The sequence below is a fragment of the Leopardus geoffroyi genome, chromosome B4 (genome assembly GCF_018350155.1).
Source record: "Leopardus geoffroyi isolate Oge1 chromosome B4, O.geoffroyi_Oge1_pat1.0, whole genome shotgun sequence".
In the NCBI taxonomy this organism is placed as follows: domain Eukaryota; kingdom Metazoa; phylum Chordata; class Mammalia; order Carnivora; family Felidae; genus Leopardus; species Leopardus geoffroyi.
Window position 1 is genome coordinate 27985541 of NC_059341.1, and position 20862 is coordinate 28006402.

At 44.1% G+C, this 20862-nt stretch overlaps 1 protein-coding gene, 1 long non-coding RNA gene and 1 pseudogene across 9 annotated transcripts in view; all 3 read right to left on the reverse strand.

The window, feature by feature from the left end:
- Window positions 1-4758: 4758 nt before the first annotated feature.
- On the reverse strand, window positions 4759-7371 carry LOC123589923. Its single transcript, XR_006708517.1, has 2 exons — window positions 7008-7371; window positions 4759-4814 (listed from the first exon to the last, which is right to left on the reverse strand). It is a non-coding gene; the product is annotated as an uncharacterized LOC123589923 (long non-coding RNA).
- A 1371-nt stretch (window positions 7372-8742) lies between these two features.
- LOC123589925 lies at window positions 8743-10877 on the reverse strand (annotated as a pseudogene).
- A 2347-nt stretch (window positions 10878-13224) lies between these two features.
- Window positions 13225-20862, reverse strand: part of ZNF438 (zinc finger protein 438) — a 173431-nt gene continuing 165793 nt past the window's right edge. For all 8 annotated transcript variants that reach the window (XM_045462553.1, XM_045462557.1, XM_045462556.1 and 5 more), the window contains 2 exons: window positions 15617-17435; window positions 13225-14003 (listed from right to left, as the gene is read on the reverse strand). In XM_045462553.1, the coding sequence (XP_045318509.1) occupies window positions 13382-14003; window positions 15617-17435 (2441 nt within the window). In that variant the 3' untranslated portion in view covers window positions 13225-13381. The remainder of the gene's footprint in view (window positions 14004-15616; window positions 17436-20862) is intronic.

Sequence of the window (20862 nt, forward strand, 5' to 3'; positions counted from 1 at the left end):
TAAAATTGGTCCCTGTGTTTTTCCATCCAGCCATATCTGGCAAGCCGAGCCACTAAGAGATTCAGCTGTTAATGTTTTCAAGCCCTCACCTTACATAAGCCCTTAATTCATCAGAAAGATAGAAAAGCGGAGAAAATACATTCAGTGTTGAAAGATGAACTACTAACTGCAATGCTTTCAAATGCAAGCGAATCCCAACGGTAAAGTTCAATTCCAAATTTCCCTCCACTAATAAATCAAATCAGCCATTGTTGGTGGGCCTGTGCCCCGCTCACCACCTTGGAAGCGTTTGTTAGTGGCTGGGAGAAACCCATCCTGGGCTGACTTTGTGAATTGGTGCTGGTTTCTACTTTGGAGAAGGGAACATCCGTTTATTTTCTAGAAGCCTTTGCCTCAGTGTTTGAGGGATACATTTTTAGTTGCTTAGCGGGGTCAGTACTTCCATTGCCCTGGAAATGCATACCTTTCATTGCTTCAGCTGGTCAGGAGCGGGAGCCCTGGCGGTCTACTGCCTACCGGTCCTTCCTCTGTTGAACTAGTTGCTAATCAAGCTCTGGAAGAAACCGCACAGGGCCCTGGAGATTGAGGAGCACAACTTAAGTAGGAAACCAAGATCCTTAGCGGGTTTTCTCAACTTTCATAGCGAGATGATTTGGACAAGGTGTCTAGAGGTTTATGAGAACTGACCTGTGCTCCGAGAGCGAGAGGGGCTGGGCAACCGGGTGAGAGGGAGAGCCCAGAGCTCCAGGCCGCACAAGGCACTGAGCGGCCCACAGAGCCTCCCTGGCCACCTCCAACCTGGCCTGCTCAAGGGTGAGCAGAAACAGAGGGTAAGCAAGGGATCAAAGGTCATTGCAAGAAATTGAGGCCTCCCTCCCACTTTGGGGCCTGATAAAACACCGTGTCGCTGTCGGAGGAGGAGGGCACAGCCCTCCTTGTGGGTGGAGTGGAAGCACAGAAGGGACCTCCGACGAAATGGCTCCCTCGTTAGTGACCACGTGTGAGGGGTCAAGTGAACAGGTGGGCAGACCGAGGGCGAGCCCGGCGGAGCAGAGCGGGGCCCCGCCACCAGAGCAGAAGGCAGGCAGGGAGGGCTGCTAGGGGGGAAGCAGTTCAGGTCCGGGGGCATCTCAGAGCCAGAGATGAGCTAGTTGCGTCCATAGTCCCTGGACAGCAGGTACGTGTCCAGGCCTGTAAAACCACGGTTACACTGTCAATACTGGCCTGAAAGGGGAGAAATACGGCAGCCCATACAGTGTGGGGAGGGGTGAAGCTTCTTCATGCTACAGAGCCAACAGACTTTTTAGTGTTTGTTGATCTTTTCTGTCTTATTTTAATGGTCTTCTGAAAGAATTGTCCACTTAAGACGTTTTCTCAAAAGATGTCGGCGATGAATCTGACAGAAAATACCAGGACGATTTAAGGGCTCGCGGCTGGCTGTACTGGCACCAGCGTCTGATCGCACCTAGTGGGAAATTGGCAGGTGTTAGCTAACAGTTGGGTGCCATTCCGATCAGTGCAAAAGGCTTAACTCCGACCTCACAACTACTCATGTCACCTGACTCACGGGGTCCCTGCAAATAGCACCTCCCAGCCACAACGCCTCAAAAGACAGCAGTTAGCCTGTTTTTCTGCCACATGGTCACATATGGTCACTTGAGGAGAATTAGCTCTTTCATCTACCCCCTCGATCTGCTCTGCCAGCAACTGAAATTCAGTGGCTTCTTCCCTGAAAGACTATTAATGCTGGCCTGTGCTGGGCGTCTTACTGAACCTATTTTAAGTTCCTTGCTGTACTAGAAGGCCTTTTGCTGTTTCTGAATGGACTGCCAGTGACCCTGCAGACCCAAACACTTCCTTTCCACAGAAAGCAAACTGTGGGTCAAAACAGCATGATTTCCTTTCTACCTACAGTCTCAACTTTCTAGCGCGTCGCTCAGTATTGGGGTCCAGAGCTTTCTCTTCTGGGACTGGCCACAACGAGGCCAATTAGTGTCCATTATGGCAATGGATTTTGTGATGTGGAAATTTTCCCAATTGTACCTGGACTGAAATCCCCAATTAATCCCACAGGACCCGGAAGAGCATGAGGCTTTTGTGAAACTGGTATAAGAATCCCCTCTTCAACAATAAGGCCCTTGGAGTTAACAACAGTTCTTGCTGTAATTGTTGTTTTCCATGTTAGATGGAACACATGCTTGAAGTAGCATTTCAGTGCACTGATGAAAACCAAAGCCAAATGAAAACATCCAATCGGTGGCTAATACCGGCCAATTTTCTTCTCTCCTACGGCCTTTTTATTATCAATGAGAGAGCCAAACGCTCTTCTGTCCATGTGCATATGGAAAAGTACAGTGTAGCTGCAGCACCTCCTAGGTAAACCCATCTGACTGTGCAGGCCAGTGACCCCCAGAGAGGGCATGCTGGGTGTGTGTTTCTTCAAGTGAGCCTGCGCACTCAGGAGCTGTGTGTTGATTTGGAATATCCCCAGAGGACCTGTGAGTAGTTCCATAAACACTTTTTTGGCAACCTGGGACCCATTTAAGCTGCTATAAAAAGGGGAACCAGACCTATTTTCTTCAAGCCAACACAGAAACTGAAAAAGAGGGACCTCTGAGGCATACACATGGGGGGATGAATTAACTAGGTGTTACCTCTGAATGGTTTGGACCAAGTGACAGCCAAGCGAAAAGCAGAATTTTCCTCATCACAGTGGCGCTGCATGTCTGACATGGGGGGGGGGGGCACTAGCGTTTGTTTGCATCAGTTAGAGCCTCGGCCTAATGTCAGAACATCTCCTTGAAGAGACGATGGAAGGATAAAGATCACTTTGAACCCCAAGAGGCCCTTTCTTTGGCCATGTTCTACCACTGTGACTCAGTTATACTGCAGGCCTAGCAAACGGCAGAAGGTTCTCTAGGAAGTGAGTCTGGGAGGAGGAGAGGGAGTAGTCATGTTTATATCTTCAGAAAACTAGCGAGTGTGGGCTTCTTAGCCTAGGACAGGAAAGGGGGAGCAGGCGGAGCATGGAGGAAGGCTGTTGGTTCAAAAACTATCAGACTTTGTATCTTCTTCAGTGGACTAGATTTCTGCCACATCGTTTTATGTGACTGAGGGTAAGAAATGAGAGACAGTTGCAAAACCAACCCAAACCCCGAGTCAGCAGCTCTAGTCAAGTGAAGCTTTATAAACCGGTTGCAACCCCAGTGCCTTTCTGGGGTGAATCCCAGCTAGGCAGCAATGTCTCTTCATTCCTAAATGATGTCCTTGTCCATTTCCAAAGTGGTATTCAAGAGCCACCAGGGCATTGCTGGAGAGGCACCAAAGGCCTTTGTATTTGCCACAGGGTGTCCGAAATCCCTAGTTAGTCATCCATTTAGCTTGAGGTCACCCTTCAAAGGCCTATCAGATGCATATTGGTGAAGAGAGAGGAGAGTCACCCATCATGCCTCTGGCAGCACGGACCTGAGCAACTGGGTGACAGCCCAGAAAGGCCAAGATGGCATAGGGGTGGGGACAGAAAATCTGAGGTCTACAGCAGTGTATTGCAGATTGTATTTTCTCTTTAGTGGGTCATGAAATCAACTTAGTGTGAAGCAAATTATTTATTTATTTATTTATTTATTTATTTATTTATTTATTCGTTCATTCATTTATTCATTTATTTCTGGTTGAGTGTAAATTTTTTTATTCATTTATTGTTTAATAATTTATTGTCAAGTTAGCTAACATACAGTGTAGTCTTGGCTTCAGTAGACTCCCATGATTCATCACTTACATACAACACTCAGTGCTCATCTCAACAAGTACCCTCCTTAATGCCCATCACCCATTTTCCCCACCCCCATCAACTCTCAGTTTGTTCTCTGCATGTGAGAGTCTCTTATGGTTTGTGTCCCTCTCTGTAACTTATTTTTCCTTCCTTTTCCCTATGGTCTTCTGTTAGGTTTCTCAAATTCCACATATGAGTGAAAATATATGATAACTGTCTTCCTCTGACTGACTTATTTCATTTAGCATAATACCCTCCAGTTCCATCCATGTTGTTGCAAATGGCAAGATTTCATTCTTTTTTATTGCCAAGTTATGTTCCATAGTAGATATGCCACATCTTCTTTAACCATTTGTCCGTTGATGGACATTTGGGCTGTTTACATAATTTAGCAATTGTTGATAGTGCTGTGATAAACATTGGGGTACATGTTCTCCTACAAATCAGCACTCCTGTATCTTTTGGATAAATGCTTAGTAGTGTTATTGCTGGGTCAATGGGTAATTCTGTTTTTAATTTTTTGAGGAACCTCCAGACTGTTTTCCAGAGTGGCTACATCAGTTTGCATTCCCACCAACAGTGCAAGAGGATTCCCGTTTCTCCACATCCTTGCCAACATCTGTTTCCTGAGTTGTTAATTTTAGCCACTCTGACCAGTGTGAGGTGGTGTCTCATTGTGGTTTTGATTTGTATTTCCCCAATGATGAGTGATATTGAGCATTTTTTCGTGTGTCTGCTTGCCACCTGGATGTCCTCTTTGGAAAAGTGTCTATTCATGTCTTCTGCCCATTTCTTCACTGGGTTATTTGCTTTTCGGGTGTTGATTTTGGTAAATTCTTTATAGATATTTGATACTAACCCTTTATACGATATGTCATTTGCAAATATCTTCTCCCAGTCTGTCAGTTGCCTTTTAGTTTTGCTGATTATTTCCTTTGCTGTGCAGAAACTTTTTATATTGATGAGGTCCCAATAGTTCATTTTTGCTTTTATTTCCCTTGCCTTCAGAGAACTGGAAAGGCAGCAGCAACAAAGCCCAAGACTAGCAGAAGAAAAGAAATAATAAAGATTAGAGCAGAAATAAAATAGAATCCGTTTTTTGGGATTTGGTAGAACAGATCAATGAATCTGGTTTTTTGAAAGAATCAACAAAATTGATAACCCCCTAGCCAGACTTCTCAAAAAGAAAAGAGAGAGGACCCAAATAAAGAAAAGCATGAATGAAAGAGGAAAGATCATAACCAACACCACAGAAATACAAACAATTATTACAGAATACTATGAAAAATTATATGCCAACAAACTGGACAATCTGGAAGAAATGGACAAATTCCTAAACACCCACACACTACCAAAGCTCAAAATAGAAGAAGTAGAAAATTTAAACAGACCCATAACCAGTGAAAAATTGAATCGGTTATCAAAAATCTCCCAACAAATAAGAGTCCTGGGCCAGATGGCTTCCCAGGATAATTCTACCAGACATTTAAAGCAGAGTTAATACCTATTCTTCTCAAGCTGTTCCAAAAAATAGAAATGAAAGGAAAGCTTCCAGACTCATTCTATGAAGCGAGCATTACCTTGATTCCCAAACCAAAGACCCCACTAAAAAGGAGAATTACAGACCAATATCCCTGATGAACATGGATGCAAAAATTCTCAATAAGATATTAGCAAATCGAATTCAATAGTATATTAGAAGAATTATTTGCCATGATCAAATGGTATTCATTCCTGGGCTGCAGGGCTGGTTCAGTATTTGCAAATCAATCAACGTGATACATCACATTAATAGAAGAAACGATAAGAACCATATGATCCTGTCAACAGATGCAGAAAAAGCATCTGACAAAATATAGTATTCTCTGTTAATAAAAACCCTCAAGAAAGTCGGGATAGAAGGAACATACCTTAACATCATAAAAGCCACATATGAAAGGCCCACAGCTAATATCATCCTCGGGAAAAATTGAGAGCCTTCCCCCTGAGATTAGGAACACGAAGGGGATGTCCACTCTGACTACCTTTGTTTAACACAGTGTTGGAAGTCCTAGCCTCAGCAATCAGACAACAAAATGAAATAAAATGCATCCAAATTGGCAAAGAAGAAGTCAAACTTTCACTTTTCGCAGATGACATGATACTCTACATGGAGAACCTGAAAGACTCCACCAAAAAACTGCTAGAACTGATACATGAATTCAGCAAAGTTGCAGGATATAAAATCAACGTATACAGAAATAGGTTGCATTCTATATACCAATAATGAAGCAACAGAAAGAGATATCAAGGAATTGGTCCCATTTACAATTATACCACGCACCATAAAATATCCAGGAATAAATCTAACTAAAGAGTAAAAGATCTATACTGTGAAATCTATAGAAAACTTATGAAATAAATTGAAGAAGACACAAAGACATGGAAAAACATTCCATGCTCATGGACTGGAAGAACAAATATTGTTGAAATGTCGATACTACCCAAAGCAATGTACACATTCAATGCAATCCCAATCAAAATAGCATCAGCATTCTTCTCAGAGCTAGAACAAATAATCCTAAAATTTGTATGGAACCACAAAAGACCCCGAATAGCCAAAGTAATGTTGAAAAAGAAAATCAAAGCTGGAAGCATCACAATCCCAGACTTTAGCCTCTACTACAATACAAAGCTGTAGTCATCAAGACAGTATGGTATTGGCACAAAAACAGACACATAGACCAATGGAATAGAATAGAGACCCCAAAATTGGACCCACAAATGTGTGACCAACTACTCTTTGACAAAGCAGGGAAAAGTATCCAATGAAAAAAAGACAGTCTCTTTAGCAAATGGTGCTGGGAGAACTGGACAGCAACATGCAGAAAAATGAAACTGGACCACTTCCTTACACAACACACAAAAATAAATTCAAGATGGATGAAAACCTAAGTGTGAGACAGGAAACCATCAAAATCCTGCAGGAGAAAACAGGCAACAACCTCTTTGATCTCGGCTGCTGCAACTTCTTTACTTGACCTGTCTCTGAAGGCAAGGGAAATAAAAGCAAAACTGAACTATTGGAACCTCATCAAGTAGCCAGCCTTTAAACAATGTTAGAACATATTGAAATGCAATGTGCATTATTACATACACTGTATTTTTATGAAGTCAAATTTTCATCTGGATTATAGGTATCTGCATCTGTATGTGGACCCACATGCACACTAGGTTAAAAAGCTGTCTTTCTCACCGTGGATCACTATCTGTTGGTAGTTCGGCAGCAGGGCAAAGTTGAGGACATCTGTGTGGGCCCCAAAGCTGAGGGGTAAGACAAACTTTTCTTCCTTCACAGTTTGGCTGAGGCATTCCGGAAAGAGAAGAGGAGAGCTACAGCTTAATCTGGTAAAGCCATTTTTTTCAATTGGAAAAAATAAAATGTAGCAAAATATTTCAGTAATGCAAAAGTGTGTCCCTCTTTCCCATCTCTTGGTACCCCTTTCCTGACATGACCTTCCAGAAATTCTCTATGCACACACAAGCATCTATAATAATACATCTATCTCGTCTCTTTCTTCCTCCATTTATTTATTTATTTATTTATTTATTTATTTATTTATTTTAAAAAAACTCTTTTTTAAGTTTATTTATTTTGAGAAATAGAGAGAGCGAGCAGGGGAGGGGCAGAGAGAGGGAGGGAGGGAGAGAATCCCAAGCAGGCTCCATGCTGTCAGCACAGAGCCCGACGCAGGGCTCGAACCCACAAACTGCAAGATCATGACCTGAGCCAAAATCAAGAGTCAGATGCTTAACTGATGGAGCTACCCGGTGCCCCACTTCCTCCTTTAACAAATAAAATAAAAATAAATGAATAAATAAATAGCAAACAAGAGTGTGCCGTACACTGTTCCATACCTTGCTTCCTTCACACGTTACATAGTTGAGCTCATAAAGTGCTACATCAGTCTTTTACTCTAGATGGTATTCCATCATATGGTGCGCTGCAGTTTTGCTAAACCAGATCTGTGGACAGTTGTGTACGTTTTCTACTGATTATCAACAGTGCTGCAGTGAACATCCTCATCCACCCGTCTGTGAACTTGTGCATTGATATCTATAGGACACATTCCCAGAAGCAGAGTGTCTGGATCAAGAGGTCTGTGCATTTTAGATTTTGATATGTCAGATTTCATTTGCTCCACTGTGATTGTCCCAAAATATCACTGTCATTTTGCTCTGTGGGCACTGGATCCAGGAGGCATGCTACCCTCATAGTGCCCCGTGGGGGCTTTTCATCATCAAAAACCTCCTCGTGCCACATCCTGACACAATAGGACTGCCCTCTTGCTTCCCCCATCCCTACCCTTTACTTCAAGAAAGAATAAACCCCATTCAAAAGACTTCATCTTCTTGGATATTTTAGCTTTCCTTGGGTGTAACCATTGTCCAAAAGGCTTGGCTCTATGAATATCTTATGAAAAACTGAACTGTGCTTTAATTTGGATTACACTAAGAAAAGGCAGTGTTTTAGTTTCCTACGAACATATTCCTAAATATTACTTCCAGATACAGACACAGCTTTGGGATAGTTACGAAGGTCCTATGTTTGAGCTACCTGGGCCTCTTCCATGGCCAAATTCTTGGGCTAAGATCTGCGTTGCAACTCAGGAAGTAGTCAGATCCCGCTCACTGCTGTTTCTGCAAAAGCCTATAGAAGATCTGGTGGTCTCTACCTGAGACTCCTAGTTGGAGATTAAAATCATATTTAATAATACAAGGTGAAATCTGTTACTTGAGTAGTGCTTAGTGGCTGTTTGACTTGTTAGAAATGATCTATCATGTTAACTGCTTGCGACTTTCTTTTTAGAACATACCTAAAGAGGAAATATAGCTGTCCTATTATAGGCGAATTCTTTGCTGCTAAGGTAACAAAGCAGGAGGAGCAGGAGAGCAATTCTGAAGGTGGGGGCAAGTTTCATACAAACAAATAAAATCCTGATTAGCTTCATATCAAAATTAGAACAAATAATCTTTGTTTCTCTTGAGTTGTCACATTTGGTTTCCTTCAATAGATAGCGATTTTTCCTAGGGTTAGGCAACACATTGAAACATTTTCACACTTCAGAGTATGGAAAATGTGATGTACCACTAAGCTAACGTCTGCACGCTGAACACAACTTTAAAATATGCTTGCAAAACTGTGGCTATAGTTTTATTATGGTGATAACCATGACCATGACCAAACAGGAGATACAATAAACATTTCACCTCAAAAGGAACATTCTCGAAGAGATGGATATAGTTAAAATATATATTGGATTGCACCACAAGCCTAGATAAGCTGCTGATTGTCTAATGTCAGGGAAGTCTGTATAAAGTTGAAGCTAAAAGCCTGTTCTGTTAAATCCCAGTTCATCTCTACCGGGGCATTGTTTCTCAGGAGCTCAGTGAAAGGAGGAGACTCCATAAAATATGTATCTAACAAAGCATGTCAGCAGCTTGAATGGAGCAAACCAGTCCAGATCCGAGAATTCTAATAAATAAATGAAGTTGAGCATTTATTGCCAACAATCATGTCACTGGGGCCACAGAAAACTGGAGCCGTGCAGCTGGGAGGCAGGAGTGTGGAGCCAGAGAAGGTAATGGAACGCGCCCAGGTTTGATTATTTATGGCGTGCTGATGAAGAGACAACTTTCCATATGAGCAACAGCTTAACGGAGGAATAGTCGAGCTAAACCAGGAAGAGGTCCAGAGAAAGAGAGAGTAACAAAAGGGGACATGAATAAAAATGACAGCTAATAAAACAATACAAATCTAAAATGCTGTAACTTTCAGAAATAATTTAGGGCCAAGAGAAAAGAAAAAAGTCCCGTTTTGCTGGCTTTGGGACAATTTTCCAAGAAGCAAAAGACATTAAGCAAAATGAGTGTGCTGAATTTAAGACCAAATTTGCCTCTATGCCTTCCTAGCTGTAAGTTTGGTTACTCCCGAAGCTGGCTTTATTCGTAAAAAGGGAAGTGCCAATTCCATTTGTATTTAGCTAACACATCCATTTTTTCAACAAATGTTTATTGTACATTATTCCATATCAGGTACTGGACTCTCTGGGGCTTCGTGCTGAACAAAGACACAATCCCTGCTCTCCAGAGGCTTATGGTCTAGTGTGGGAAGTGGACAAGTCCACTGTCAAGTTCAAGACCTGGGGGTGAGCACTGCGGTGCTGGCCAGATCCAGGCCAGGAAGGGGCAGCCTCAGGGAGGAACATGAGGGCCAAAGTAGAGCCCAGAATGGAAATAACTGAATGCCACTTTCTGTATAAAGAAACACTTGGCAGCCTCCATGTACTCCAGATCCTACTTTGATAACTGAAAAATTAAAATACACTTTTTATGCAAAGATGAAAATTTCTAGGGTTCTCAGTAGAGTTTTCATTTTTGAATTCTGGACTTGAGACCTACGTGAGCTGCTTTATTTTTAAAACTGTATTTTTTTTTTTTTTTTTACTTTTATTTGCATTTATTTTATGCAGAATTTACTCCCAGGCCATAGGTTTTTGTTTCTTCAGTTTCTTCCAGGAAGTCTTTTTCTTCTGAGCAAAACCTTTTTTTTTTTTTTTTTTTTTTTTTTTTTTGCAACCTCCTCTTCTGGTTTAGGAATACTCTGTTCTTTTTCAGTAAGGATCGTCTCAGTGTGGCAGGGAGAGCTCATGTATGGGTTAATCCCACCATGAACCCTGTAAATTCTCCACTACATCTTGGGGGGGCTTTGTTCACCTGGATGAGCTCAATGACCAGAGACTCTACATCTAAACCCTTAAGTTCAGCATTACTCTGCGGTTTTAAAGCATCTGCAGTAAAAACTCAGCACGTTTTGGGCCACTGACCCTATGTCCAGCCCCACTGTTTGGCCTGGGCACAACTACCAAATCCACCATTGTAGCGACGGAATGGCACACATTGCTTCTGCAAAGTGACATCTTTCGCAGGTACTTTCAGGTACTGTCGTGTGACCTTGGATACATGCGTATAAAGTGAACATGAAGATCTGAATCTCTTCATTTGCATGATTTTGTAGGGTTTTCTGGGTCCAGTGAATGGTGGACCATTTTCAGAGATCACCTCAGGCCGCTTACAGGAAGAGCCTACCTGAGCCGTTTTAAATGGTCTTTCTATGGTCTAATACACCTCTTCTCCAAGGCTGGCCAGAAACATAATAAATATCAGCCCCCAGTTACTGCGAGGCCCAAGGCAGGAGCATCACTGTGCACACACGAGGGAATGGAGTCCTGGACAGGTAACGCTCTGAGGGCCACACGGAGCAGCACGTTTCTACACCTCACTGCCTGTGGGTCAAGGATGTAGGTTGGGACCATACCAACAACATGTCTGTGTCCAAGGAAGGCTCATCAATGAAGACCCACTGGCTTATCAATCTGAGCTGTTCCCAGAGCCTCTTTAGCTGAATGACCCTCTCTTTCCTTCCTGCTCCCCAGTAGGAGTCCCTCTCCGTGCCACTCCAGCTGAAGAAGCGCTCTTAAGGGCCAGAAGCCCCTTATCTTGGGTGGCAGCAGGACCCTTCCCACTGTAATGCAGGGGAGTGCTTCTAGAAGCTGAGAACTAGAACATTCTATTCTGAATGAACCCACACACATAGGCATCCAGTGTGGCCCTCTGCACTGCACATCTCCTTGTCTCATAATAAGAGCTTTCTTAAAGATGAGTGCTGACCCCTCTGCCCCCCCGCCCCAAACCTATGGTATAGGGCCCTGATGAGAAGGGGATCCAGTCAGGGCACCTAATCATGAGCCAGTCACACCCTCCTACCTGGGCCCGTGCCCCATTCATAAGTCTCTACTTTTTACAGGCTGTCTATACCCTCGGTGTTTTGCTGTAGACAAAACACTGGCTGTAGGCAGGTGTCTCCACAACCTGGTGGACTTCAGAGTTTCCTTTACTTGCTGTGTGGGGGCACTCTCCCCCACAACTCTGCCTCTGTACATACTCCAGACCCCCTCCTCTGCCTTGGCCGACTGGCTAGTATTTCAAAAATACTGCTTAGTATCTGAGGACTGAGTAGTCTACGAATTATTTTATAGTATGAATTCAAGTTTCATGGTTTGAATTCAAGTAGTATTCTTGGTTGATCTCACTTTCAGTGCCTTCAGACCAATCTTCCCAAAAGGTGCTGCACTGAATGGTAAAGCGGTTTCATTACTAACCTGGTTCTAAAAATATCAAACAGTGAAGGTCTGATATGATCTCTTTCAAACTGGGTAAAGCATGATGATCGACACACCACGGCAGCAAAATCTTTCAGAGATTTCCACGCCTACCCTCATAGTCTCAAATTTATAAAACTATTTGCAAAAAGTCAAGAATTGACTTTCTGGAAAATTTGAGCCAAATCGTGCTAATGAACACTTTCTTTTAAAATAAGACCAAAAAAAAAAAAAAAAAAAAAAAAAAAGATGACTTAAAACCCACTAGCTTATCAATTCGAATTCAGTTCTTCCTGGTTCGGCAACTTCCTGTAGCACAGAACCATGTTGTGATGACGCCTGGGCCGTGCTTCAGGCAGACGGGGCTGGCCACATGCACAGTACTTTCGCCCAGAGGCTGGAACCTCAGCTGGACGACTGCTTAAACTCCCCCATTCTAAGAAAATGATTTTGCAGCCAGGATGTCCAGGAGCTCCAAGTGGCAACTTTTCTGGTTCCCAGGAATTTAAGAGGCAATCATTTACTCTTGGCTTTCAAAGAGAACCCTGGGCTTGAAAGGCACAGTTGCATCGAAAATTGATCAGCTAGCGATGACCCTGTGAAGCTCCTTGGGAGGGAGGGTGAGCAGTTCAGACACCTAGCCATCTGGGCTGAACTGTCGAGCACACTTTCCAGGTTGTAAATTTCCTGGCCCGAAAGACTATTTGAGAAGAACTTTTAACCAAAAAGTGGTTTTTTATTAGCTGAAGTACTAAAAAATGCTTGATTACTTTGATATGGAACACTACAGCTGTAAGACTTACCAACATCTAATCTTCAAGGCAACGTACATTTAAGAAAATAGCAAAAATATTGGAAAAATCCAGGAAACATGGAATTTTAAATTATGGTAGATGAGAACCTTATTAAGTGTACTGCTCTACAGCCTATTCAAATACACCAGAGAATTTGATAAATATCAACACCATACATGTGGCTGAGACTGGCCTGGCTCACATTTGTCCGTCTACTTAAACAGCAAACAGCTGAACAAAATGATATATGCGCACGCTCAAACACGCTGAACACTGTACTTGAAGAACAGCCTATATAATTTTTTACATTTCAATTGCCAAATTTTGGTCTTTTTCTTTATTCTCAAAGTCTAAGACATTAATGGTTAGTACATAGACTTTTAAAGTAAAACTGCATATGGTTAGAAAAATATACACCAAAGGCATATATATATATATATATATATATATATATATAGTAAGAAAATAAAACTATGTACAAAAATCACTTGTGCTCATTAATGCTGATCCTAATTTGTCTGACTTTTATAATTAAGCACCACCATAAAAATGCAGGGCTTTGAGAGAAAGAGAGAGCAAGCAAATAGCATTCTCTTTACCCCACCCCCAAGATTTCATTTCTCAGTCTCCCCAGGAGGTCCGGTCACCCCCTGGCTAGAGAATGCATTTAAAATCGTCCACAGCTTGGGAGGGTCCTCACAGTTGTGCTCTTGTTCCCAGTGCTGGAGGACTTCTTCCTTCCTGGCCAGCGTCTGTGCACAGAGGACACAGTTAAAGCCTGAACGGTCCCCAAAGAGGAGGGTGTGGGGGCTGGGACTCGCAGAGCCCCGGGGGACCGCCCCTGGCAGCGGCTCCCTGGGTCCCGCCTGGGCTCCCTCCATTTTCCTGAACCTGTCCACATCAGTGTGATGATGAAGGCACAGCTGCCTTTTCAGCTTAGGAAATGCATTTAAGTCCTCATCAGGGGGAGCACGCTTGAGTAGCCTCCTTCTCTCAGGATGTTGTTTCCTGAAAGGAGCGGTGTGTTTCACCAGTTCTTCCTGAGCTCCTGTGCTTCCCGGTAAGATCTCCTCTTGCAGCCGGCCCTGAATTTCCTCTCCGTGAACGTAAAGTAAATGAAACTTGATTTCAGCAAAAGACTGGGCAGTGATCTGACAACGGCCACATTTGATTTGTAATTTGACTTCCTCCGCCTGGGTTAGGAGGAGGTCTTCTTCTAGGCTTGACTTGTTTTCCCTGAAAGGGGGGAAAACGGTGTGTGTAAGATTTCATGCAAAACATAACTGGAACTTCTTGTTCAGGGATCCAGAACACGCCCAGTGAGGTGAAGGACGGGGAACAGGGGAAACAGCACATGGGAAGCACAGACCGCGGTGGACACCGACCGTCACTCCCGGTTGGGGTCACACCATTCTCAAGCTACCAGCCTCCAGTGAAAGAGTGTTTCCCTTTCTATCTCTCCCCCAGGGGAGCTAACTATTCTTTGGTTACCAGCAGGTGTTATCTACTCCAGAGTCAGGTAGTACCAAGTGAGGCACCATAGGGACCCGCTTTGTTCAGCCACACCACCCACTTGCTGCTGCCCTTCCTAACCTTGAGCACTGAATGCAGCTTGGACAGTTAACCTAAACATCAAAATGTACTACAGAAAACAATTCAGAAGAGAGGTTTCTTTACGGTGGCTGCTAGATGTGTTAATAAAAGGCATAGACAGGGGCGCCTGGGTGGCTCAGTCGGTTGAGTGTTGACTTTGGCTTAGGTCATGATCTAGCGGTTCACGAGATTGAGCCCCACATCAGGCCGTGTGGTGACAGCTCAGAGCCTGAAGCCTGCTTTGGATTCTGTGTCTCCCCCTCTCTCTGTCCCTCCCCCACTCACACTCTGTCTCTCTCTTTCAAAACTAAATAAACATTAAAAATAAAATAAAATAAAATAAAATAAAATAAAATAAAAGGCACAGACATATCTCAGTGGATAGGAACATCTGAAGAAGAAAAGCAGAGAAACTCTAGAAAAGCCAGGAAGACAAAAGGCAGGCACCCCTGATTTTAAAATGAAGGTGGGAGCAGAAGCCAAAACTGAATAGAAAGTATTGAGAACAATTAGGACGATTAAGAACAATGAGGGACAGAGAACCTAAACTTAGAATTGTTTAATCTTCAAGGTGCTGATGACAGTTCATTTCAGTGACTCTCCCTCCATCATCCAGTGGAAAGCAGGTGGACTGCTGGGGTTTCCCTGGCAGACCCATTGCTCTAAGCCCAGCCTGCCAGGCTTTCAAACTACAGAGCCTGCTTGTTCGTAACACTAGAAATCAGTACCCGCACAAGGCAATGATGACACGGGAAATGTTAATCTGGCCTGACAGGAAAACTAGCGCAAACGTAGAGGGCTGGGTCTGGGACCTGAAAGTATGGTCAATATGGGGGACGTGGAGTCCCTACCATGGGTCAGACTATATTCTGGGGCAGACAATGACATTTAGATATAAATTCTGTGGCCACAAGTTTGGGAACATTACTTGTAGAGGGTACCAGGAACTATATACAGTGATTTCCTATTTCCTATTTCAGATGCAAAAATCCTCTCTCACTGTGACCCCAGCATACCGCAAACTGGTGTCTGTGCCCCGGCTAACTGGGATTAGAGGAATTAAAAAATCATCACTGCTCAGAAAGCGACGAGAAATGAGATCACTCTTCACAGACATGGAGGAAGAGGTAACGACCTTCCGGAATGTTGATCTGAGGAATGTTTTTACAGACCCATCTTTCTGAAGAGGAAATACCGCCCTGTTCTCCAAATCCAAGCACCCCTTGCTGCCAGGCCTCCATCCCCTTAGCACTCACCTCTCCACGGGTCCCTCCGGCCCTCGCGCAGTCAGGCCTCTGTTCTTTGACACATCCCCCGGCTGCCTTTCGCCGGGGGAAGGCTCCGTGCTGATGACAACCCGGTGCACTTCTTTTAGGTGGCCGAAGTAGACCCTGACGTGGCCAAACACTTTTGCACAAAACTCACAGCACACGAGTTTCTTCAGACGGTTCTCCGCGTGATGGAGTTTCATGTGTGCGCTCAGGCTGCCGGGACGTACATAGGCCTTGCGGCAGACTCGGCAGCTGTAAGGCCGTCTGTTAGTGTGTGTGTTCATGTGGTCACGAAGGTGCTGTTTGAACTGGAAGTGGTGGTTACAGACGTGACACCTGTGCCACGGTTTCTTAATGCCCGAGAGTCCGTTTCTCAGCGCAGAGCCGGGCTTCGGGGAGGTGCCACTATCCTGCCTACAGCCGGGATACTTCGGGCTGAGGGGACTGTTTAACAACATGTCCTGCCCGAGGCTGCCTGGTGTCTGGGGCTGGAACACGCCTGCAGGAGAAGCCAGGGGAGCCAAAGCAGACACGACAATCACAGGCTTGGGCATAATGCTGCGGTATTTCTTCAGAGACCCTGGTTTTTGGTCACTGGATTCTTGCGGATCGGCTTTTACTCTTTCTTTACTATCTTTACACTTACTAATGACACATTTCCTCCTTTTTCCCTGAAATGCCAAAATTTCATCTGGTACCTTTCGTTTTCTTACTCTTCTCTTTGCTGCCCCACCACTGAGTTTTGCTTTGTGGCTGAGATCTGGTCTGGTGGCCGCACAAAAGGTACTTTCACAGGGGCTCTGTGGAGCAGGTGTCTTGCCGAGCATCTTGGTGGCTGCAGTAAAGCCCTCTGGGATGGAGGATGCCTTACCACAGGCTGCCCTGAGCCCGGGCACAGAGCCATCTGTGAGGCTCACGTCTGACTGGCCTCCACACACCTCCGCTGTTCTCCCTCTGGCATAGGGCAGGATGGGCAGTTTACCTCTGGGGACTGGAGAGATCAGCTGAACTGCACTGCTGAAAACAGCTGGTGATAAAATGGTCATGGCTTTTGTAAGATCAGCTTGTTCTCTCCGTTTCCCACTGGCAACGGGAGAAGGTTTACTGCAGGTTTCCTCACTTGCCAGGGTTGCTTTCCCTGGAGTCACTGCGAGGCCCGGCTTGGCTGAGGGCTCTTCTGGTGTGGATACCATCGGGGTGGCAGAAGGGTTCAGATCCCCATGGTCGTTGGTCCCTGGGGGTGGAGAGTCTCCGGGGCCACCATGGTTGGTCAGTGCCGCCATGCTGATGCTGGACGGGCCTGGGTCTAGTGACGGCACTTGCTCTGATTGACCAGGTCTGTGTGGGGGTTTGGGACGGTCAGGTGGGGAGGGGGACGTTTGGGTTTGGGCAGGAGGTATGCCAGCACCACTCTCAGAGGAACTCCGAGTGGGTTTCTTTCTCGATCCTTTGTTATTTCTTGGGGGTTGGTATCGAGGAATAGGCAGCTTCAGATTTTCAGGCAGCGCCAGTCTGGGTTTCTGGATTGGCTGAGCAGAGGCGACATGTGGCAGAGCAACGAGAGAAAACGTCCCCTCCTGTCCAGCAACCTGCATCAGAGCGTAATTTTGGGTGGGCACCCCCAGAGGCTTGGCGTTGATGGAGGGTCCTGGATTCACCTGATCAGAGAGTGATGATGAAGGGCACGGCAGCACTCGGGATGTCAGGACTTTGGGCATGATTTTTGGTGCAATGGTCCTAAACTGACTCTTATTCTGCAAACCTTTCCCACTCTGAATCGTTCCAGAAGAGATGTTGGACTCACCTGCAATGACAATGGCAGTATAAAAAGTCACTCTGGTGTAACTGTCCTATTGTGGAGAGTGCAAATAAGCATCATTTCCTCTGCCTGTGATGCGTTCCAAGGCTCACCCTTGGCCTTCTGGGCAAATGCCTGTGTTCCTCAACACCCAGCCTTAAAGTCAACTCCCATTCACCTTCCCAAGGACGGATTATTCTCCTCTATGGTTCCAAAGCCCCCAGGATAACATTTACCACTTTCCACAGTAATTTATCTGTGTGTCTTTCCTACTCAACACAGAGATTCTTGAAAGTTGGACTCTGTCTTTCCCATTCCACATTCCACGTCCATCCTCTCCACGTACCTACTTCCGATTCCTGGTCTCCTTTCCCGCCCTCCCGAGCTGCAGAGACTGTCCTCTGGTATGTTCTGCTGTGTATTTCATTTATTTTATAGACATATCTTGTTTTCCCTATTAAACTTAAGCTTTGTGAGCATAAAGCCTCTATTTAATTCAGATCTATATTTCCCAGTGTATCTTCAGTGGGAAACAAATGTTTCTTGTATCAAGCTCCTTTCTCACTCCCTTTCAGGACGCACCATTTGACCCACTGGCCGGTGCAGTTTGTTTTGCACAGTGGAGGAATTTCCACACTGAATGCTAGCTTTGTTGCTGTTTCCCGTGTGACTTGTGAATTTCTTCTCACACCTTTCAAACTGTTTATGTGTGCTTTTGCAATTAAATCACCAGCATTAAAAAAGCTGATGTGACACCTTAAAAAATGTTGAATAAAAACAAAATGATAGAAAATGATAAGATACAGAGACAACATAAAAAAGGCATGAATCACGTAAAAAGCACCTGCTAGGACACTAATAGGTACAATTTTAACTGGTACAATAACACTTCCAATTCCTTATTTACTAGGTTAACTGAAGACCAAGTACAACTATTCTCAGAGAATAATTAAGGCAATATTTCAATGCACTGCTTCTAAGAACTGAATCATCTTTTATTCCCTGAGACCTCAAGGCCCAAGGCCTGGCTGCAGTAAAGTTCCCCTTTTCTAAGTTCCTCATTTCAGCCAAACTTTACTCCCACTCACGCTTGCTAGATACCTACACTATTCGAGGGATTGGCTACGACAGGCCCACATCCCCTTTCTAAAGCCTTTGGGGGCAGATGTATTTTGCAATTTACACTTTCAAATTTTAGAAAAGTAACGAGATGCATAAGCCAAATGTTAAGTAACACCCAGCAGGGTCTGCAGAGCATCCAGTTTAAACCTACCACCACTTGTGTAGTAAAATATAGGAGTATTCGCAAAAAGTGGGACAAACGGAGGGTTTTTAAAATAGTATTGCTCTGTTCAGGTTTTGCCTCTGAATGAGTCTTGGTTTCCAACTTTTGATCACATTTTCTGTTTTCTGGGCTTTTGAGAGTCTGGAGCTGTGGATGAAGGACTGAAGAACTCTTCCAGGGATCCCAACGATACAAAGATGAACAGACACAAGTTCTACCTTAGGAAGCTGGCAATCTACTTCCATCTACTGAAACAGACACAAATTTTAAATCAGCCTAAATTTTAACGTCTACAGTTACTGAACTAACAATTTTAGCAGAAGGTTGTTTCTTTTGGCAAAAATGACACTCCTCGCATGAGTAAGCAGCGTAGGAATAAGGTCGAAATGTATCCCGATCAGCTTGTTCTGGAAAGTAATCCCTCTTCGGTGAAGAAAAAGTATGTTAAAAACATGTTTCACATGGTGGCTTGCATTGGGGTAAGAAGGAAAAAGACTAGTGCTATGGGAAAACTCAGGTCAGGAGAACCGTGGGATCTGTTCTTACCCTCTTTAGCTTTGTTACCTCAAAGCTCATGGGTGAATGAACTGGTCCATCATCTCACAACTGGCTGTTACAGATTGCTTCTTCTTCCCACATACTTTTATTTATCTTTTGGTTCTCTATCTATAGACTTTAAATGTAAATGCCTTCCATTTTTAGCCTTGTCTTCTCATCTTGGCGGAAGAAGTGCTGAAGTCAGTTGTAAATAAATGTTAAATTGGGATTGAGTTTACAGAAAGCTTAACATTATTGATAGCTTTTGGTTGCTTAAAGACAAGGCTTATTAAATAATTACATTAACAATAGTAATGGTCTTGGAATCTACACAACAAATCGAGGCTGAGGAAGGAAGAGAAGAGAAAATGTCTACTGCATACTCCCAGCGGACTGAGTACAAAAGAACAGGAAGAAAAGCTGCTTTGTCCTTAATCAGTTGTAAATCCTCTTGAAATAATATGTGACAATAATACATCACAGCACAAGGCCCATCACCTCACTCATCTGCTCAAAACTGTCCAAGGGCTCTTCATCTCCGAGCCGGAGTCAGAGTCCTTGCCATGGCCTGAAAAGCCTCATGCCCTCCGCTCCTGGGAACCTCTCTGACTGACTTCCTTTGTTAGCTAAGCTATGCTCCAGCCGCAGTGGCTTCTTCACTGTTCCTTCCACGTGCACACACCCGCTTTCTCAGTGTCTGTACTTGCCGTGTTCACTGCCAGGATGAGCTTCCGCCTTCCACATAAATGCCCAGTACTTGCTGCAGCGTTTCCTTCAAGTTTGGTCAAATGGTTTCTTCCTGGGGAGCTCTTCTCTGACTACCTTAGTTAAAACTACCCCCGTTCTGAACTTCCCTCCTTGCCAGTCATAATTTTCTGTAGCGCATTTACTCCATCTTACAGATTACATCATGGGCCACTGCCTTTCGTCGCTGACGTGGAGGGCAGAGATTTTGTCCATGTCTCCAGGGTCCAGAACAGTGTTAGGCATGTGGCAGAAATGTCACAGTTATCTGTTGAATTTGTAAGTGGTAATTATGTGATTAATGGCTGAAATAAAGAATTCATAGACTGAGCTTAGAAAATCATCTTAAAAAAAAAAAAAAAGAAGAAGAAAAGAGGGCCACAATTTAAAAGCGACCTTTAACATTTCCAAATTTCTAAAATTAAAAAATAAGAAAACGGGTTAGCACCATAATAAAACCCTTTATTCATTTAAAAAATTTTTTTTAAATGTTTCTTTATTTTTGAGAGAGAGAGACAGAGTGCAAGAGGGGAGGGGCAGAGAGAGAGAGAGAGAGAGAGAGAGAGACAGAGAGACAGAGAAACAGAGAAAAAGAATCTGAAGCAGGCTCCAGACTTCAAGCTGTCAGCCCAGAGCCTGATGTGGGGCTCAAACTCACGGACATGAGATCATGACATGAGCTGAAGTCGGATGTCCAGCCAGTTGAGCAACCGTGAGTGCCCCTAAAACCCTTTAATATAAAGAGAATAGGTGAGGCCCACTGACTGGCCATCTGAGGGAGTAAGGGAATGGTAAATTATGCTGCTCGGGTACAAGATAAAATAGAGAAACAAGCAAGTTCTGAAAAAGAAACTGCTTTAAAGAAAA